Raw genomic sequence first — 21259 nt, 5'->3', positions numbered from 1 at the left:
ACTATCTACTGAACCACCTAGCCACAATTGTACAATACATTTTGCAATCATTTCTTGTGTAGTTCTTATTAATCAGAGGAACTAGCAGGAGCAGGTGCTGTGAAAAGCTTCTCTCTCCACCCATCCTACCAGTGTTCCCTTTTTTCCTGCCCTTCTTTTTCTCTCCCTTATTTCCCTTCCCTCTTTCCCCTCTCCCCTTCTTTGCCCCTTTCTTTCTTCCATCTCCGATTGATGCTGACCCTCTCCTTAGTCCAGCTTCTCAAAGGAGGAAACCTAGAGACATGGCTGATCAAACTGCTTGGATGAACAGAGATTATAGTAAGATGGTGGATACTTGAGTCTTACCCTCTGCCCTGCCACAGTGCCTTAAGGTCCAAAGGATTTAATGATTTGTCTTGCTTATCTGTTCTCCAAACCTCCAGGCACTGCCATCTGACTTGACTTGTTGCACAACGTTCCTGTGTGTGTTGCCTCTCCCAATGAGAATAAGAGCCCTTTGAGAGTAAGGGCTGTCTTCCCTATTTGTATCCCTAGGGCTGAGCACAGTTGCTTGGTACATAATAAACCCTTACTAAATGCTTTTCCACTTATGTTTACATGCATACAAACCTAACCATGGCTAAGGAGATTCTGAAACAGGTTGTATTTGTTCTTTGTGAGCCATCATTTTTACCTTCTTTTATTCAAAGGGTATTGATTTTATTTTGCAATAAAAAAAAGAAGTTCGGTTGGATTAACAGGCTATATTATTCATTGTAGGATTTCTAAAAAGGTAGAGTATTTTTTGAAAGTGTTCTTAAAATTACTCTTTGCTGGCATTCAGACTGGTTGACAAACAAGATTTGAAGCAGGAAAATTGTAATTTTGTAAATATCAAGAGACTTCGGAACACTCCATAGAAGCAAAATAATCATTTGGTACATTGACAGTAGTTTTCATTTATTCAACAATTTTTTACAGATAAAAATGTAAGGTAGCCTAGAACTGCGCCCTCACTCTGTTTCCCACCGCAGGCTTTGTATTCCCAGCTTTTAGCACACTGCTTTGGACAGAGTAGAGGTTAAATAAATATTTGTTGAAGTGATAAGTGATTATCTCAATTTTTGCATTTGGAACGCTTTCTCCTCCAAAACGATTATAGTTCCCCCGCCTTCCTCTCCCCCCCCCCCACCAGTTTACAATTTCCTGGTTGAAGTCAGATGGTGAAAAGAAAGCCCTGAGATTTCTAGGATCTTAGGTAGAGGGTGGGAAGAGTTTTTAAAGATCAATGAGTTCAAATTCATTTTACAGATGAGGAAACTGAGGCTCAGAGAATTAAATGTTTTGCCCAGCTTTTAAGTATATGAGGCAGAATTTAAACCCAGAGCTGATTCTATTTCAAGTTTCTACAACTGTACATTGCTAAGCTCTTCATCACTGGCCCTATCGAATAACAAGAGGGCAGTTTAGAATGATAACTTTTGTAGGAAGGGGGAGCCAGAGCCATTGGACCGTGTTGCATCCACAGGGAAAGTGGTACCGGCTGAAGCGACAGTCTCCAGCTAGCTTGATGTAGAGTGCGGGAAGAGAAAACATGAAGTCTGTGACATCCAGAGTCGGTAGATGAGGTCAGCCCCTTCCCTGCTCTTCCCTGCCTTGTCCTGCCATATACAGTCTGAAAGCTTTTACCTCTTCTTCACCTCTCTTTGCAAAGAGAGTTAGCTTCAAAATCTGGTGGATTTCCAGCTCAGGGTCCTAAGCATTCCATCACTTTCTTCTCCCATTTCAATACTCCCCTCCTCCTGTCCAAAGTAGCTGGCTGGCGCAGGGAAAGTCGGCCTTAGGCTAAGAGAAAACATCGAGGAAAGGACTCCTGGCTCTCTTGACAGTATGGGTTACATGCACCAGGGAGATGAGTTACTCCTGCGTCTCTCCCTCCCCTGCCCTGGCTCCCAGTGGGTCATTTTTCTTCAAGGTTGTCTCTTAAGGCTGGGAAGTTGGGGTGTGGGAGGGAGGGGAATCGGGGAGGGAGGAAGAGAGAGAGAGTTAGTTATCTGATGTGTTTTCTTTTTTTCCTTCCATTTAATTTAAAGAAGTTAACCACGTTGAGGGCAAGGCTTCACGGGATGCGTGTAGGATTGGAAGGAGAGAGTGATGTGGTAAAGACAACCGCCGCGGTCTGGAGCACTGGAAGACGAAATCTCCCTCCCTCCAGAACTGTGCACTGGGGGCACCAGAGTACGCTAGGTAGTGGCAGCGGCGGCTGCACCCGCGGCTGGCACTTAAGCACGCGCGCATCCAGGGGCGGGGAAGAGGGAGAGGATGGGTGGGGGGAGTGGAGGCAGCACACGTGTGTGGGAGCGGCGGAAAAGCGGCGAGTGCACAGGACAGGTGCAGGCGCGCAGCCTTCCCATTGGTCCCAGGCTGCGACCCTCCCGCCCCCGCTGCAGCTCCAGCTCCATCTCCATCTCCGGCTCCAGTTCCTCCTGTGAGTACGTGTGCACGCGCCCGAGGAGGGGAGGGGAAGAGGGGGCAGGAGGACGGCGCGTGTCCGTCCTCCTCCGGTTCCAACTCCCCCGCCCCTCTGCCCCAGACCCGGCACATCTTCCTCTATCGCTGCTGCCACCGCGCGCTCGCGGACACAGGTATGGGGGAGCGCGAGCGCCTCGGGCGCGCGCTGTGTTTGCTATTCCCTCTTGTGCGGGCTTGGGGGAAGCCAGGGAGGGAAAAGGAGTGTGTGTGTGTGTGTGTGGGGGGGGAGTGTGTGGGGAGGGTGGAGGTTGGAGCTTCTGCTGCTGCTGCTGCTGCTGCTGCGGCTTTCGTCTAGCTCGCGCAGCAGCAGAGGTCGTGCACAGATGCGGGCTAAGCCTGGGGGGGAGGAGGAAGAGGAGGAGGAGGAGGAGGAGGAGGAAGAGGAGGAAGAAGAAGTGAAGGAAGAGGAGGAAGAGGGAGGAAGGAGGCTCTGTGCATGAAACCCACAGGTAAGATTTCCAGGCAGAAAAAGGACATCCCCTGCCGGTAGAAGGGGCATACGGAGGGAGTCTGTTTTGGTACCCTCCCTCCCTCCGCCTCCGGCTGAATGTGACAGCATGGGGGATATCTCCTGTAGACTGTACAGTAGGACACATTCTGATCCCAGAGAGAAATAAACTGAGAACTAGCTGCAGGAATTCAGTGCCACACTGGGTTATTCTTAAGAGTGAAATGCATAGGCCTAAAGGGGGGGAAAAAGTATCATATTAGCCAGGAGACCCTGAGAGGCTTCGTACTTTCCTGGCATGGTCATATCTGCTGAATTGAAGGGACGGGTTTGCAACATCGATTTGCATTGCCCTCCCAACCCTCCATTACTCTTTTGCTATAAGAACATCCCGAGACTGGAACTCTCCGGACCCCAGTGAGTGTCATTATTGCACAATAGGAAGAGGGGGTGAGATGGGGTGAAGTGGGAGCGGGGAGGGCCCAGGGTGCGGAGCAGGGAAAGGGGGGCGCCTCCGCTTAGCTGGAGCTGGAGAGGAGAGTGCCCTGAACGAGCTCGGGGTATTTTTGTGTTCTGCCTCTTGTTAGACTCTTGCAAGCCGGATGCCCTATGTGGATAAAAGATGTATCATGGAATGAACCCGAGCAGTGGAGATGCTTTTCTAGAGCAGCAGCAGGAGCAGCAGCAGCAGCAGCAGCAGCAACCCCAGCACCAGTTTCCCCCGAGACTCTTCGCAGTGGTTTTGTGGTTTCAGCTAGCGCTGTGCCTTGGCCCTGCACAGCTCACGGATGGTGAGTGACTTCCTCATGTGACAGTATGAAGGGAGCCGGGACAGCACGGGAAGGAGAGCCCGTGGCAGGGTCTATGGAGCTTCCCCACCCCCACGGTCAACCTCCGGGGGGTACTAAAAAGCCCTTCTCCTCTTGTGCTCTCTCCTTTATATGTACATGCATACACTTAGAGGAAAAAATAAATAAAAACAAACCCTCCGCTGTAAAGCTAGAGACCCTCCTCCTTCGAAACCACATTCATGCTGACTGAAAAATGCCTTTCCCTTTACTTACTACCCAACACAAATACACAAACCCACGCCGTGACAGGAGCTTTGCGACAGCAACACCCAGGCTTTTCTGAAGAACCCCAAACTGCCCCCCCAAATCCTGATCTATTAAACGGACAGCGTAGTTTCCTCTCCTTGGGGGTTGGGAGGGAGGAAAGTGGTGGTAGATCAGTATGAATGACTGTGGATCTCTGTAACCAGTAGCAGCCTTCAGCTGAGAGAGCACTAATATTTCATCACTGGAGATTTAGGCAAGAGCTGTTATGGCTACTCAAAGGGGACAAGTTGGAAACTAGGTTCGGAATGTAACACCTTTGAAATGTGCCACATAATTGCCTAAGAATCATCGGGGATGGAAAGTTAAGCTTCTTTGCTTCATTTTTCTTCAGCTTTGGAAGGAGTGTGTGGACAGAGATGTGCCTAATAAAAAGTGCTTTGCCATGATTTCTCATTTCTGATTTTCAGTGGGGAAAAAAGCATAAGAAGTCAAAGGCCATTTTGTGAGGTAGAAATTAGTGGGAAATATATTAATAATCTCAGTTCCAGGATGTTTCTAATCTAAGCCACCTTTGGTTCTTGAAGAGAATTATCTTTTGGTCGCATTAGCAGAAGACAGAAAGAGAGCCCTATTAGAGTTTTAGAATCCTGAAGTTCTTACCTGGTTCAATATTGCTGTCAATTCCACATTCATTACACAGGTTCTCTAATATGGAAAAGTTAAGGTGGAGGATGTGTATCTATTTCTTTTGGGAATAATCTTGATTGCAATAAGTAAACCTTTAAAAAATACTTTCCAACCATATATATTCTGAAGACTTACAGTGAAAGAAAGCCCATCAAGTCAAAGAACCTTTTGTGAGGTAGAAATGAGTGGAAAGTATATTAATAAGCTCAGTTGCAGTATGTTTTTAATCTAAGGCTATTTGGTTCTTGAATGGGGAACTGTCTTTTGGTTGCATTGGTAGAAGACAGAAAAAAGTCCATGTTGGAGTTTTAGAAACCTCCTCCATCATGTTGTCTGCCCCCTTTTACTTTATGGGCTTTTTTAATATGGAAAAATTAAAGTGGGAGAAACAGAACATGTTTCTTTAGCCTAAATGTTATTAACATTTGTAGATTAATGTTGGTAAGAAACATATTGATTGCTATAAGCAAACCTTAAACAAAATAAAACAAAACAAAAACTTTCCAACCATATGTCCTCAAGAGAGTTCAAATGTGAAAAAAAAAAAACTGGTGGCAACAAAATTCTCCCCATTTTACTTCCTCTAAAGGAAAAAAAAATGGGGACGGGAAGAAGAGGAAAGTAACAATGGAATTATTACCAGACAAATCAAAAGTTCAGACATTGCGTTTAGGATGTTGAGTTGTGAACATCAAGAAACTTGCTGTGAATATGCATATTTGGTTCTATTTGACTGACATGGAAGTTACATTGTTTTCCAAATCCTGCTGTTTCGTTGCCAACCGATATCAATTTCAACCTCCCTTCATCCTTGGTGGGGAGAATTTGTAAGGAGCCCCCCCCCCCTTTTTGGTGATTTTGTTTCCATAAAAAAATGTTTTAGGTGAGGATGGACCTCCTACTTATGTTGAGTGAGGTCAAAATTTCACAATGGCTAATTATCAGAATAGGGCATTGTCATATTCTATACAATTTAAATTCCTTTTGGAGCAAAGCACTTCTCTGTAGTTGAGGTGTCTAATAATGTTTTATGAGTAAGGAGCAGTTGGCTGGAGCTAGGATCTGAGTGACAAAAGACACATCACTTTCCATATCAGTTCTTATTCTCTTTTCTCTTCCTTCTGTACTCACCTTACATTCCCTTCACCCAAACTAAACATACTTTTCCTTCTTGCTAGTCCATTTATGTCAGTAGTAGGCTGTGGAGTTCTGGACTTGGGATCCGAAGACGTGTTCATATTTAAACTTATGATTCTGGATAAATCTTTCTGGTACTTGGTTTCTCCCTCTGTGAATTGAGGAGACTGTAAGTCCTTTCAAGCATTAAATCTTTATGATAATGTCTCTGGCACTTACTTGTTGTATGATCATTCACAAGCCCCTTAACTTCTCTGATAAGAAAGAGAGCAGTTCCTATCTTATAAACTTGTGAGAAAAATTCTTTGTTCACCTTAAAACACCCTACAAATATAATTTATCATTAAGAAAGAGATGTTAACAAGAATTCAACTGTCTTTCAGTTGTCATGTTCTTCATAGAAAGAGAAGTTTAAGAAAAGAGACCTCTAAGATTCAAAGGCAGGGGAGCCATACAGTATTTGCAGAGCATCCATTTGATTAACTTCATAGAGTTTGGAGCTAATTCATTTCTGGGCTATATTAAGAAGGCAAAAGCTTCCAAGAATGGGAAATATTCTTGGAATATTGGAAATGATAATCCTGTTGTTTGCTGACACAATGAGATTTTGTCTAGAGTATTTCATTCAGTTCTGGGCACTGTATTTTAAGATGGGCATTGACAAGCTGGAGAGTATGGAGAAGGAGGCAACTGGAGGTGAGGGAACTTGAGTCATATATATAACTTCATTATATGAAGATTGGGTTGAAGTCTCTGGACATGATTATCTTGGAGAAGAGAAGTTTCATTGTGGGGTGGGGCACAGTATAGCTATCTTCAACTATTGGCAGTGCCATCATGTAGAAGAGTGATCAGGCTCAGGCAGAACCAGGAATAATGTTTTTTTTTTTTTTTTTTTACTAAGAAGCTTCTTTATTTCACCTTGATGAACTTTATACTCTGATTGTTTGCACACTGTACAAAATAGTCAGCTAAATAAATAAGACATAAAACATTATTGCAAACAGCACTTACACCTCCGAGGTAAGAACTCCTGGCCCAAGCAGGGGTGCTCTTGTGATCTTGCACCTCCCACTTTTGGGGCTGAGATAGCAAGAGGCCTAAGAAGGGAGGAAATGGGAGGCATGTGAGGGATAGATCCAAGGCAGAGTTGGCAAGAAAGGATGCCAAAGCCAAGAAAGAAGAACAGTTACAAAGACACCAATTTAGGAAGTGGTGTTAGGATAAACTTCTTAACAAGTAGCTATCCAAAAGTAGTAAGGATTTTTTTTGAGAGGTGGTACTTCCTCTTTTTTGAAAGTCTTCAAATTGAGGTCTGGAAACAGTTATTGGATCTATTTCTGGGGTCTATTTCTTCTGCATATGAATTGTAGATCATTGATGAGGTCCCTCCCAACTCTCAAAATTCTATGATTCTGAGCTGGTAGGGACCTTGGAGGTCATATAGTCCAGTCTGCTTTCTTAGTAGATGAGGAAATTAAGGCTCAGAAGTTGAGTAACTTGCCTAAAGGCAACAAATAGCAGAACCAGAATTCAAACCCAATCTCTTTAGGGTTCTTAAGGCACTACTGAGAGATATTATATTAGCTCTAGTGTTAAATATCTTTGAAATTTATAAAGAATATGTTTCATCACCATCTTCCCATTGAGGTATGTAATGAGAGTATCCAGGAACTTAAAAAGAAGGGGCAGTGTGTCACCTCCCATTTTTATATATTGGATTCAGAGCACTCCAATGGATGTATTCACTTCAGAGGAAGGGCTTCAGCTCTGTTCCTTAAACTCTTGCAAACTGAGAATGTGATCACTAGAATAATTGTATTCTTCAAGCCAACAATTTGGGAGACCTTGTTGAGATCATTCTTACCTGTCGTATCTGACAAACTACAATTTGGGAAAGAAAGTTGTGACTAATAAAAATAATTTCAGAGCTTTTATGAAGAAAGAACTAGTGGCAAACTTGGTTTCGGGGCCCACTTTTTGGTGCCAGTATTCCTGATATCATGTTGCTCAGTTACCAAACTCAATCTAAATGGAAAGCAGTCAATGAGCCTGAAGCACAGCTGGGCCTGGTGGTAGGCAAGGGAGATAGCTTCCTAGGGCACAGGACACCAGGAGGAACACAACAGGGAATTCTTGTAATATTACTTTTTTAGAAATGCACATTTTTAATGCCAGAAAATTATGTTCTCCCTGACACATACATATTTATTTTGTTTTATGTGTTTATAGTAAAGGCTTAAGGCCTTTAGAAATGCTGCAGCACACAGGGGGACATTTTCAAATGCAGGGGTTTGGTGGAGAAGAATATTCACACTCCATCCAGGACATATAAATGCCTTGTCCTGATTTGGACATTAACAACTTTGATTCAGTGGCCAACCTTGAAGTAATTCCCCCAAACTGTGCACTAAGCCCCCACAGACGGACTTCCATTGACCAAAAAGTGCATATTTAATAGACAGTCTATTGTTAACCTGGGGATTTCATTCTTGATTGCTTTCAGGAGAAAAGAAGCTTGACAATAGTGGATATGCAATAGCTTCATCTAGGAAAAGAAAGACAGATGAGTGGGAGAAATGGGATGAATGATCAGATCAAAAAGAAAAAGAAAGTTTTTCCCCTGGATCCATAGATTTGAATCTTGGAATAATTTTCATTGTCTTGAGTTTATATGTGGGTAGATTTCTCCTAGTCTTCTTTTGTTAAGTGAGAAGACTCTAGTTTAAAAATAATAAACATTTGCATAATAACAGTAACTGGCATTTAAATAATGTGTTATGGTTTATATAACTCTTTAGAAATGCTAGCTCATTTGATTCTCACAATAATCCTGGGATGTAGGTACTATTATTGTTTCCATTTTACAGGTAAGGGAACTGAGGCAGACAGAGGTTAAGTGACTTCTCCAGAGTCCTACACCTAATAACTATCTGAAGCTGGAATCTAGCACTCTATCCCCCTAGCTCCCATATCCTGCTTTAAGGTTTACAGAGAGCTTCAACACAGAGATGGGTGCGAACACTCTGGAGTACCTTGAACTAGATTAAAATGTAATTGGGAAATTTTTAACAAAATAAATAAAAATACAACATAGATAAGGTTAATTTATTTTTTGTTAAAGTCTATATGTGGCCATGGGAATTTCTCATCTCATTTGGATTTTATGACTACTTCCGGGAAAACAAAGCAGTTGATATATAATTCAAATAGTGTCAAAAAGGAAATGAAATGTATCACAGTGCAAAGAGAACTGGTCTTGAAGCCAGGAAGGGATGGTTTCAAGTCCTACCTCTATCACATACTGCTATGTGACCATGGGCAAGTCACTTAACATGTCAATGATCTAGGCAAGTTCTCTAAGACTACAAGCTGAAGAAAGTTTGCAGACCTGTATCAATAGAGGGATTTTTCTCACCTGGAAATTCCTGAAACTAGTGAGATCATAGTTCTAGGCTCTATCCTCTTGTCAGTAAACCAGATGATTAGTAGGCAAGTGACCGGACCTTTTAGCAGATGACTAGATTAGGAGAATACCCTAGCTATAAGGTATCTGGTTTTCAGAAAGAAAAAATCTTTCATTCTATTGTGAAGAAGTGGAGATACATGAACTGATAAGAGTATAGGTAAGTCAAGAGAATTGAGAATTAGTTGAACAATTAGGGTAAAAGGAAAAAGATAACTGTGATCTCTGTAGCTCTAAAAGGGAGGTTTTTAAATTTTTATTTAGAATATTTTCCATGGTTACCTGATTCATAATCCCTCTCCCCCACTCCCTCCTCTGCCCTCCCAAAGCCAACAAGCAGTTCTACTGGATTATGCATGTATCATTGTTCAAAACATATTTCTATGTTATTCATATTTGCAGTAGAGCGATCCTTTAACATCAAAACCCTAATCACATCCCTGTCCCACTATGTGATCAAGCATATATTTTTCTAATGCATTTCTGCTCCCACAGTTCTTTCTCTGGATGTGGATAGTGTTCTTCCTCACAAGTTCTTCTGGATTGTCCTGGGTCATTGCATTTCTGCTGGTAGAAAAGTCTATTTCATTCGATTGTATCATAATGTATCCGTCTCTGTGTACAATGTTCTTCTGGTTCTGCTCATTTGGCTCTGCATTAACTCCTAGAAGTAATTCTAGTTCACATAGAATTCCTCCACTTCTTTATTCAAAAAGGGAGGTTTTCAGTGGAAGTACCCTGAGGATCTATTCTTGGTTCTCTACTGTTTAATATTTTAAGCAGTAATTTGGGTGATAAATTCTAAACTAGGCTGGGAATCCAAAAGATTTAGGTTCAAATCCTGCCTTTGGCATTTGGTAGCTGTGTGACCGATGAAAGACTCTTAACCAAAATAGAGGTAATAATACCACACAACGAGTGGAAAGCTAATCTTCTTTGTAGTTAAGATCTGAGTTCAAGTCCAGTTTCTGATACATACTGTCTGCTTTCACTGTGGGCAAGCTACTTAACCTCATAGTATTCTAAGCAATTCTCTTAGACAATAAATTTCTTTTCTTTAAAAAACAAACAAAAAACTCTTACCTTTTGTCTTAGAACTGATGCTGAGTATCAGTTCCAAAGCAGAAGAGCAGCAAGAGCTAGGCAATTGAGGTTAAATGACTTGCCCAGGGCAACAGAGGAAGGAAGTGTCTGAGTTCAGAACAACTTATCTGGCTCTCTAACCACTGTGCCACTTAACTGTCCCAGAGTATAAGTTTCAGAGCAGGTGAATAAACTGACTTGTTTTGGTAAAGGAAATATCTTTATCTGAGAGTTCTCTGTATCACTGAAATCACAGCTATCCTTCATATTCATGGTGCCTATCTCATAGGTTTGTTGTGAGGGCAATTAGGTGGCACAGTGAGTACTGGGTATGAAGTCAGAAAGACTCTTCCTGAGTTCAAATCTGGCCTCAGGCACATACCAGCTGTGTGACCCTGTGCAAGTCACTTAACCCTCTGGCCTCAGTTTCTTCATCTGCAAAATGAGTTGGAGAAGGAAATGGTAAGCCACTCTTCCCAGAAAAACTCAAATAGTGCATGAAGAGTTTGTCTTAACTGAAACAACTGAACAACAATAACAACAGGTAATATAATGATGGTATGGTGAAGGCATAGACAGCATGCTTGTAAAATCTGGAGATGACACAAAGTTGTGAGTGATAGCTAACAATGGATGAAAGAGTCAGTATCCCTAAACATCTAAGCTAGAATAGTGATCTACAACTTTCCCCCCCAATTCCTGGGGGTTGGGAACCTATGTTTTGTTTGTATGAGGAATTTCTCTTTCTCGAATTCTTTTTACCAATGCATATCAGCAGCTATCATACAGCATATATAGTCTTTGAGACTTATATGTGGAACTGAGATTATGTGACTTCCCCAGGGTCATAGTATGTCTCACATATACATATGTATCAGTATATATTAGAAGCATTAGTTGGACCAAGTCTTTTTGACTCTGAAGCTATTTTTTAGGTTATCAGACTAATATATACTGATAATTCTTGAACAGTTAACAGAAGAATGTTTACCGTGCCCTAAAATAACAAGGATATGCAATGAGGTACAATGAGGTATGTCCCATCTCTACCCCCTTTCCATCATCTCTATATGGAAACTTATCTAGTGGGCAGGGAAGGGTATGATGACTCCCATGATCTTCAGACAGTCCACCAAATAAGAGAATCCCTGGCTGGGTGGAAAGTTTTATAGCTTTGAGTGACCAGAAAGCTATGTCTGTGAAGATTGGGATGAGTTAGTTCCTAAGTTGCGCTGTCTTTATAGGGGAAACTAATCCCTGTTGTTGGGAAATGGGAGATAGACCTTTCACAAGGTAGATTTTTGGCTCAACACGAGGAAAAGAATTCCTAACAATAAGAACTTTCATGAAGTAGAAGGGGCTAAGTATATGCACAGGGTGGGTAATGAGTTATTCCTCTCTTGAGATATACTAGTAGGGGATTGTCCAGGATGTTGTTGGTGATATTCATGATTTGGGTAGTGGTGTTGGACTAGATGACCTCCAAGGTTCCTTTCAACTTGAAGTCTATGAATTTTCTGACATTCCTTGGTCTAACTTTGTACCTTTAACGCAGGGAAACCATCTGTTTAGAGTTGTTTTTTCTGTCATTATGACTAAACAAGTCTGAGGAATTGACTGTGGTTAAGTTCCTGAAGGCAAGGATGCTGCTCTTTCACTTGGTCTGTGGACATCCAGTCTAGCCTAATGGAGCTTTACTTAAACAAGTTTTCTTGCTTATGAGACTGGAGACTTTTCATTCACCACTTCCATGGAAAAGCTTAAATTTGAAGCTGTACTTTATCTAAACTGTAAACAAAGACAATCTATGGACTAAAGAGTTGAATTTCTCCAAGAAGGCAGGAAAAAAACAAAACCTTTTTATCTAGTAGGATGATCTCTGAAAGCCCTTGGCAGAATTGGAAAGGCTTCTTATGCAATCAACAAATCTCTAGCCTCACAAAGGGTCAGGAAAACTTGGAGAATCATCAATATTCTCAAGTCTGGTGGAGAAATCCTCTTTTTATATTCTTGTTTTTAAGGCATTAGAAAGCCCTGCAAAAAAGGCCAAGAGACTATAAACCTTATGTAAGCCAGATTTCCATTGTAACCTAGAGAGTCCTACCTCTGAAACTTGCTACCTATGTCACTTTGAGAGAGTTACTTAATCTCCCTGGGCCTCAGTTTCTTCCTAATGTCAAATGAGGAAGTTGGACTTGATAGTCTCTGAAGTCTCTTCTAAAGATCTATGATCCTAGGACCAAGTCATGCAAATTTTACTGATTAATTCATTGTAGGAGTTTGGTCACTCTGAGCTCTGTTTTTATCTGAATTTGTACTTTGCTTTAGCTCCTAGCTATAATGTTATAAGGTACTATTTTTTTAAAAAAACCCTTACCTTTGTCTTAGAGTCAATATAAGTATCAGTTCCAAGGCAGAAGAGCAGTAAAGGCTAGGCAGTTGGGGTTAAGTGACTTGCCCAGGGTCATGTAGCAAGGAAGAATCTGACCTCAGATTTAAACCTTGGTCCTTCCATCTCTAGACCTGGCACTCTATCCTTTGAACCACCTAGCTTCCCTTTAAAGGTACCTTTTAACCAACAAATCCTGTTCTGTCTGAGGTATCTTGGAGCTTATATAATTTACTGATGCGTATGAGAAATATTGAAGAAACAAATGAGAAAAGAGATGTTCTAGGTTCTCTTCCCTTTTGCTTTCCATATTTATTGTATTTACCAATGCAATAAAATAAACTCACTTACAAACAATATCCCCAAATGAGTTGCCAAATGAGTGACTATGGATATATTTATCTGAATTAGATAGGCAGAGAGAGTGTAACAAAGGGTGGAGGGGCTTTCTCTCCCATGGGTTGGAAACATGGAAAGAAGAATCCTAAGTGTGCTTGGGTAAAATACTGAATATATATAGACACACATATTCATATTACTTAGATACAATTTCTTAAATCAATTAGTAAAAAGAAAAGTAGCCTTGGGTAAAATACTGAAAAAATATATTATATGCAATATATAATATATAGTTAGGTGATACAGTAGACAGAGCACAGGTATTAGATTCATAAAAATTCAGCTTTATGTATTCGAATCTGGCTTCAGACATTTAGCAGTGTGACCCTGGGCAAGTCATTTCACACAGTCTGCCTCAGTTCCTCATCTGTAAAATGGTGAACCACTCCAGTATCTTTGCCAAGAAAACCCCAAATGGGTCACAAAGAGTTGGATACAATTGAAAAAATGACTGAACAACATATACACCTTTATACTGCGTTGATACAATTTCTTAAACCAATTTAAAAACAAAGAAAATTAACTTCCTTTAATGGCCCCAAATATTCAAAGGTGGACTGAATAGAGGTAGTGTCTGCTTATTAGACAATTCTCTCAGGGGTATCATTTCTTCAGGCAAATGTTGCTAACCACAAAAAGACTGGGGAGAAAAGTAAAAAAAAAATTAATGTTACTGTCTTAGGAATTGTAGCAAATTTAAAAATAAAAGCATAAAACAATGCAGGGGCAAAAAATGGTCTGTGATCTAATTTGCCATTGTTTAGGGAAAAGAGATCCCCATTCCAGATATCATAACATCACAGAGCTTTGGAGTTCGAAGGGACCTTAAGGACCATCTAGTGACTTTCTACCTGACAAATAGAGTCATCCTACCTTTGTTTCAAGAGCTCAGGGACCTAAATCCACTGTCTCTAGAGGCAGGCTGTTCTACTTTGGGAATGCTATATGAAGCCAGAAAGACCTGGTTTCAAGTCCTACCTCTGACACATATTGGTTGTGTGACTTTGTGAGAAGTTGCAAATCAGTACTCTAGGCCAACAGTATCAAATTCAAATAGAAACAGAGTTACTAATCCATACATGGGCAGCTAGGTGGTCCAATTGATAGAGCACTAAGCCTGCAGTCAGGAAAACCTGAGTTCAAATTTGACCTTAGACTCTAACTGTATGATCCTGGGCAAGTCACTTAACCCTGTGTGCCTCCCTTTCCTGATCTGTAAAATGATCTGGAAAAGGAAATGACAAATCATTCCAGTATCTTTGCCAAGAACACCCCAAATGGGGTCATAAAGAGTCAAACATAATTGAAGATAATTGAACAACAGCAAAAAGCCATACATAAGGATCCTTACCGGCCATATGTTAACTTCATTTAAAATGTAATTTTATCTGTTTCATTATATTTTTATTTATTTTGTTAACTATTTCCCAATTACATTTTAATTTAGTTGGAGTCTTAGTTGGGAATGTTGCAGGCTTCATTTGACACCTCTGCTCTAGGCAAGTCACTAAGATTATAAATTGCAGACCTGAATTGGTAAAGGAAGCTTTCTCACACAGAATTCCTCTATACCAATAAAACCACTGGACCAGATTTTGTGACCTATTAATCGTTAGTTTTTCTCAATATCTATCTTTTTATTTTATCTCAGACTCGCTAAGTGGAGCGGAAATAAGACCAGAATTGGATTTAGGAGAGATCTGGATTCAAATTTTGCCTCCTAATATTTATGAACTCTGACTATGGATGCATCACTTAACATTTCTGAGTCTTAGTTTTCCATTATAAGTAAGTCGTTTGCAAAATGGGGATGATCATACTGGTAGCATTTATCTCATTGAACTATTTCAACAATCAAATGAGAAAATGATGCAAAGCAATATGGAAACTTTGAAATACTCTAGAAAGACCAGTTTATCATTTTATACTTCAGATGTAGGCACTTCCTCTAATGATACAGATCACAACCATCCACACCTCATTTTTGACAATTTTAATCCCGATTCTAATTCCCCAAATATCCATAAATGGTTCCCTCAGTGTGCTAGGGGAGGGAAGCTTCCTCTGGATCAGAGGTTTGTAATCTCTTCAATGTGACAAACTCCTTTGGCAATTTATTGGTGCCTATGGAGCTCTTCTCAGAATAGTGTGTTTAAAAGCATAAAATAAAATGCACAGGGTTACAAAGGAAACTAATAAGTGTAGGAAACAAAAACAGAAACAAAGTTCATGAACTCCAGGTAAAGAACTCTTCCTCTAGTTCTTCTGATATTGGTATAGATCAGTAGAACTTTCAAGTTGTTCATTATTTAACCCTTATATGACTAGTTTATCTTTTTTGGGGGGGAATCAATGAAACCAGGAGAATACTGGGTTAAAGAGATAAGCCTTTCTTCTCGGGAGTTTTGCCAACCAACTAATTAAAAACAGCAAGTGAGTCTTAAAACAGGAAGACATGTTTGCCACTGTTATGTTAGATGGCCATAACAGAATCCAAATGGAAGAGGGATTCCCTCTAGATGACAAGGTCTTTCAGAGGTTCCTATTTACAAATGAACATTGTGCTGGTTGCCTTTGGAATATTACAGAGCATCTATGTATGTTCATATAGTCCAATTTAACTATTCACGTGGGAAAAACAAATAAATGAAAATACTTATTGCTCAAACTATGCTATGTGTTTGGATGGATTAGCACTATGGGCTGTCTATCCATCTACACATCTTGAACAGATTCTGTAGATGGACAATAAATTAGGTTCAGAACTGTATAGGAGAATGAAGCAGATTTCATTTGTGGACTAACCCAAAGGGTTGCCTTAAAACAAAGACCCAGCTAATTTAGTAATAATTGGTAATAATATTTTGAATCAGTGAATCCACCCACATACACAAAACACTCAAACCAAAAGGGTATCTGATGACAGGAACTTAAGGGACTAAACAGAAGAAAATGACAAGAGAACTATTTGCTACATTAGATATTTTTTCCTCAGAGGAAAAGGGAATGGACACTGGATATGTCATAATTCTACCTCTTTCCTACTCTGGGAGACGAGGGGTATTAGTGAAAAATGGTAAGGCTCTTAGATCCCTGTCTCCATCTCCATGATACATTCCCTATTTCCCCCAGCCTCTAGGATCCTTTAATGTTCATAGCACACATTTTATAACATGAGCTCAAGTAGGTTTATGCTTACAGAAATTGTATGAAAAAGGGAGGCCAGCTGTGAAATTAGTGTTTCCACAACATTTTTAATGTAACCGATATCCTAGTCTCAAAAAGGTGTCTTAGTAATCTTATTATAGTCAGTAATTAAACAGGTATCAAAAGCTAAAAGAGAAAGATGATATATGAGACGCGTCTCCACTTAAATTAAGGTATAAATCCTCTGAGTGGGTGTGGATTTATTCCCCCAAGAGTTAATCCTTCAGTGACAAGATGTGTTTCAGTGATATGTGTCGAGCAAGAAACAGGAGTATCTTGGACTATAGTTTAGGACAGCTAGGAATGAGTGACATTGATTTAAACTGTAATGTGTAGGGGAGAATTTCTCTCAATATTTTCCTTTCTTTAAGATGAGCATGCTGTGGTGCTGAGAGAGAAGAAATTATCCACTCAAGAAGAAAAACAAATAGTAATAATTAAGTGAGTTACACATGAACTGGAATTAAAAGTGCATTTTAAAATAGCTTCTTAATTGAGAGTATTGTAATTGCTTTATTAATCTTAAACAAGGTAAACTGTGTGCAACAGAGAAATAAAGTAATTCTTGAAATTATTTGGAAGTGACAGTGAACTTGAGAATGTACTAACTAGATAAAACCCACATTAATCTATTCCAGAAGAAGTAGCGATGATCCCAATACACATTCTGGGAGAACATCATGAAGATATAGTCATGGCAGCTGCATCTGTCTGTTTATGTTAAGTAGGAACATGCCCCTAGGAGAGAAAGATTCTTAGAAGAAAAAACAGAAACCCCAAAGCTCAGTCATCTGATATACCAATAATTAACTTTAAATCTATCTTCTGGTAAATTTGGCTTTTTAATAAAGTGGATGAGGATGTGCAGATTTGTTTGGAAATGATGCTTTGACCTGGTGTCTCATGTTTCTATTTGGGACTGAGTACTCTTAGGCCTCAGTGAATCACTAGCGTGGGAGTTACAGAACCAGTGGGTTGTTAGTATACTAGTTTATTCCATTTTCCACATTAGAGCAAAGAAGAAAAAAGACTTCATTTCATTGGAAAGATTCCACTTGAAAAAGAAATGTGTGGTTGAATCGGGCGCAATAGTGAGAGATTCTTTAAAAAAAGAGAAAGAAAATGGAAGAAAAATGCATACTGAAAGTAGATATTATTAAATAGAAATTGAATGCTTTTGAGCACATTCCCAATATATATGAATGAGACCTATTAAATTCTCCTAGTCAATGAAAACGGAAGATTCTAGTAGATCATGGGGACTGGGCTTGCCAAAAAAACTCCAAATAGGATCACAAAGAGTCAGACAGGACTAAACAACAGCAAAATATGATGCAAGGTGGGATTTTCATTATCAACTAACCTTTATGGGTTTTGTAGATACTTGGATGTTCTGAGCTTATAAAGATGAGTAATAGATATAGGAGTACATAATACAAATGTGAAGACTTGACTCATACCCAGAGGAAGAATAGGAAATATTGTAGGCTAAGTGCCAGATGAATGATAAACAGTGCTGTAATGAGGTCATAGGAGAGAGAGATTAGCTTTATATATATTTAGCTCTTATTCTTTCCTTAATTCAATTATTCAACAAACATTTATTAAATGTCTTCTGTTTGCAAAGCACTAGTCTAGGGGTTGGGAGTTACATAATGTGCAATATTAGTATCCTTATTTTTACATTTCTTTCATTTTCCCCAAAAGAGTATGTCCCAAAGAATAAAAAAAATGGAGAGTCCAAGTTGGACGTTATAGCTTCCTTCCTCCGTAAAGAAAAAGGAAGATAGAAGCATTTTCCTATCTCTTCTTTGGGATCTAATCTGATTATTATAATTGCATAGCATTCACTTTGAATTTTTTGATATTTCCCCCCTATTGTACATTATTGCATTCGTTTGTATTGTTTCCCAAGTTCTACTTATTTTACTTCTCACTAGTTTGTATAAATCTTCCCAGGCATTCTGGTATTCTTCATATTCATTGTTTCTGATAGCAATAGTAACTGATTCCTGTTTAGCCTTTCCCTAACATACACAAAGTACTGCTGGGAATCTTTAGGGTATATTGCATGTTTCCTTTTATCTTTGGCTTTTTGGAGTATGCCTAGCAGTGGAAAGGTCAGACAACTGATTGCTGAGCTTCATATTGTTTTCATGGAGATTATAGTCTAGTAGGGAGACTTCCGTTAATGAAGGGGAACAGCGGTAGCAACAATCAAGAAATTATTTACATTTAACTTTTGCGTAGATGCGGTTACATTTTTGACCTGTGGGAACTCATGGTCATCTTCCTGCCACAGTGAAGCAATGGAGTGAGATTTTTAGATGAACAGGATTTTGAGAACCCTGAGTTCTCAACAGCTATAATGACAAAGAACAAGCTCTGGATGTTTTTGGAGGCAACTAGCCAGCATATTAGATAAAGCAAAAAATATGAAGTTAGAAAGATCTGAGTTTGAGTCCAGCCTCAGACACATACTTAGTTGTGTGACCTTGTGTAAATCACTTCATCTCCCTCAGCCTCAGTTTCCTCATCTATAAAATGGAGATAATAATAGTTCCTGACTCACATGATTATTGAGACCAAACGAGTTAGTTAACATAGATAGAGCACTTTGTAAACTTTAAGGGGCTGTTATGACTGTCATTAAGCTGGAAAAACTTTAAGTACAGACCTACTGACAGACTGTGTGCCTGTTTAACATCTAGCCCAAGTTCAGAGAAATTCATTAACAGATTAACTATAGGATAATGAATTTGTTGGAGCAGCTGGCAGAGTAGTTAGAGTGCTGGGCCAGGAATCAGGAAATAAAATTCATCTTCCTGAGTTCAAATCTAGCCTCAGATAATTACTAAAAAACTCCAAAGAATTTGTAAATTTTATTTTTTTCCAGATTACATGTCAGTACAGTTTTATAATATTCTTTTTCTGATATTTTGCACCAAGCCTACTTCTCTAAACGTCATAAGACCTAAAGGAAGGGAAAGGTGGTCATGTTATCATTGAATGAGATCTTCCTGTCTGAATACCACTGGAAACACTGAGAGATACTGCCTAAGTGTACTGGTTTTAAACTCAGTTTTTTCTATGCAGCCAATAGAAAGAAGCTACTCCCACTTGTATGGCATTATAGTTTTTCCTTCAGTTCAGTTGTGTCTACTCTTTGTGACCCCATGTGAGTTTTTCTTGGAAAAGAGATTGGAGTGATTTGCCATTTCCTTCTCCAGCTCATTTTACAGATGAGGAAACCAAGGCAACCAGGGTTAGATGATTTGCCCGGGGTCACAAGCCTGTAAATGTTTGAGGCTGGATTTGAACTCAGGAAGATGAGTCTTTCTCTATCCACAGTACCTAGCTGCCCCATATGTATGGTAGTTGAATGCCTTCTCTCAAAATTAGATTGCTGGTATTTTCCACATAGATGCCTCTGTCCCAGGTGATCTGAGTGTGTGTCAAAGCCCAATTACACTGAAAATACAAATAGAAAAGCAAGGCTATCCCTTAAGATCCTTGTGGTTTTAGTACTGATTGCAGTCCTCTGCATAGTCTATCATGGAATGTGCTCTATGTGAAGACCTTTATTTCTTTGAATTTCATGATTCTATTGGTGCAGGAATGTAATCAGTGGTACATTACCATTCTAGCAAGGGGACTCTTATTAGGGTAGAATGGTCAGGAAAAGGTGTTTTGGATTATTTTGCTTTTCTTTGTATCCTCAGTATGTAGCACAGTGCCTGGCATATAACATACTCTTAATAAATGTTTATTGACTGACTGTAAAGTCACAGAGATAGTGAGTGACTCCATTGTGAGTCAAGTTGCAAAGCTTTTCTAGAAGCAATGGAGGTATTGATTTGATTATCACTAAATGCCACAGTGGCTAGAACACTGGATTTGGAGCCAAGAAGACCTAAATTCAAATTCTGTTTCAAATGCTTACTAACTTATAGGTAGGTCATATAATCTCTTTCAGCCTCAGTTTCCTCATATTTAAAGTGGGGATAATAACATCTACCTCTTAGTATTGTTGCAAGGATAAAATTAAATAACATATAAAGCATTTTGCATACGTTAAAGTGAGATATTCAATGCTAGCTATTCTTTTGATTTTTGTTGTTGTTCTTAGAGCAGGAGATAGAAAGGGGGAAATAGTGAAGGGAATGTGAATATAGCATGTGGGTGAACAGGAAGGATAGGAGAGATGGTCGGATGAAATATGAATTGAGGATTGGGTCAGGAACCAGTTAGGTCTAGTGGCCATGTGCATTTCCTTGGATGACTCACCAGTCAGGACAGCATGACCCTAGGATATTGGTTCTAAAGCTGAATATGTTAAGTCACCTGGAACATGGTCTCAGTAGGTCCTTTGGTCTAGAGGGAGCAACAGTGGGGCAGATGGTGAGCTAAATACTGACATAGGCCGGGTGGATGGTTCAATGGGGCATGAAACCCAGGATCAAAAATTGACTGTATAAAGCTTATTTGAAGAGAAGATAATTTTCTTCCAAGTATTTGAATGTTGACCACATCATAGTTTGAATTCTTCCCGTGTATCTTTTAGGGCACAATTTTAATAAGATAATTTGAAGAATTACTGAGTTTGCTAGCTAGTAGAAGAAATCTCAAGAAAGGGAGAGCCTTAGGGACACCAGGGTAGCACAGTAAATAGAGAGCCAGGTCTGGAGACAAGAAGTCCTAGGCTCAGATCTGGCCTCAAACACTTCCTGACCATGTGACTGTGGGCAAGTCACTTAACTCTGATTACCTAGCCTTTACCACTCTTCTGCCTTAGAACTGATACTCAGTATCAATTCTAAGACAAAAGGGAAGGGAAGGGAAGGGAAGGGAAGGGAAGGGAAGGGAAGGGAAGG

The 21259-nt window shown here is 39.9% G+C and overlaps 1 protein-coding gene across 2 annotated transcripts in view; it reads left to right on the top strand.

Annotated features, from left to right (window-relative positions):
- The first annotated feature begins 3581 nt into the window (after positions 1–3581).
- SUSD4 (sushi domain containing 4) overlaps positions 3582–21259 on the top strand; it is a 244160-nt gene continuing 226482 nt past the window's right edge. For both annotated transcript variants that reach the window (XM_044674034.1, XM_044674035.1), the window contains exon 1: positions 3582–3750. In XM_044674034.1, coding sequence (XP_044529969.1) covers positions 3582–3750 — 169 coding nt within the window. The remainder of the gene's footprint in view (positions 3751–21259) is intronic.

This window comes from Gracilinanus agilis, chromosome 4 (genome assembly GCF_016433145.1).
Source record: "Gracilinanus agilis isolate LMUSP501 chromosome 4, AgileGrace, whole genome shotgun sequence".
Taxonomy (NCBI): Eukaryota; Metazoa; Chordata; class Mammalia; order Didelphimorphia; family Didelphidae; genus Gracilinanus; species Gracilinanus agilis.
Note: the sequence above shows the minus strand (reverse complement) of the source record. Positions and strands in the feature narration are given on the sequence as shown.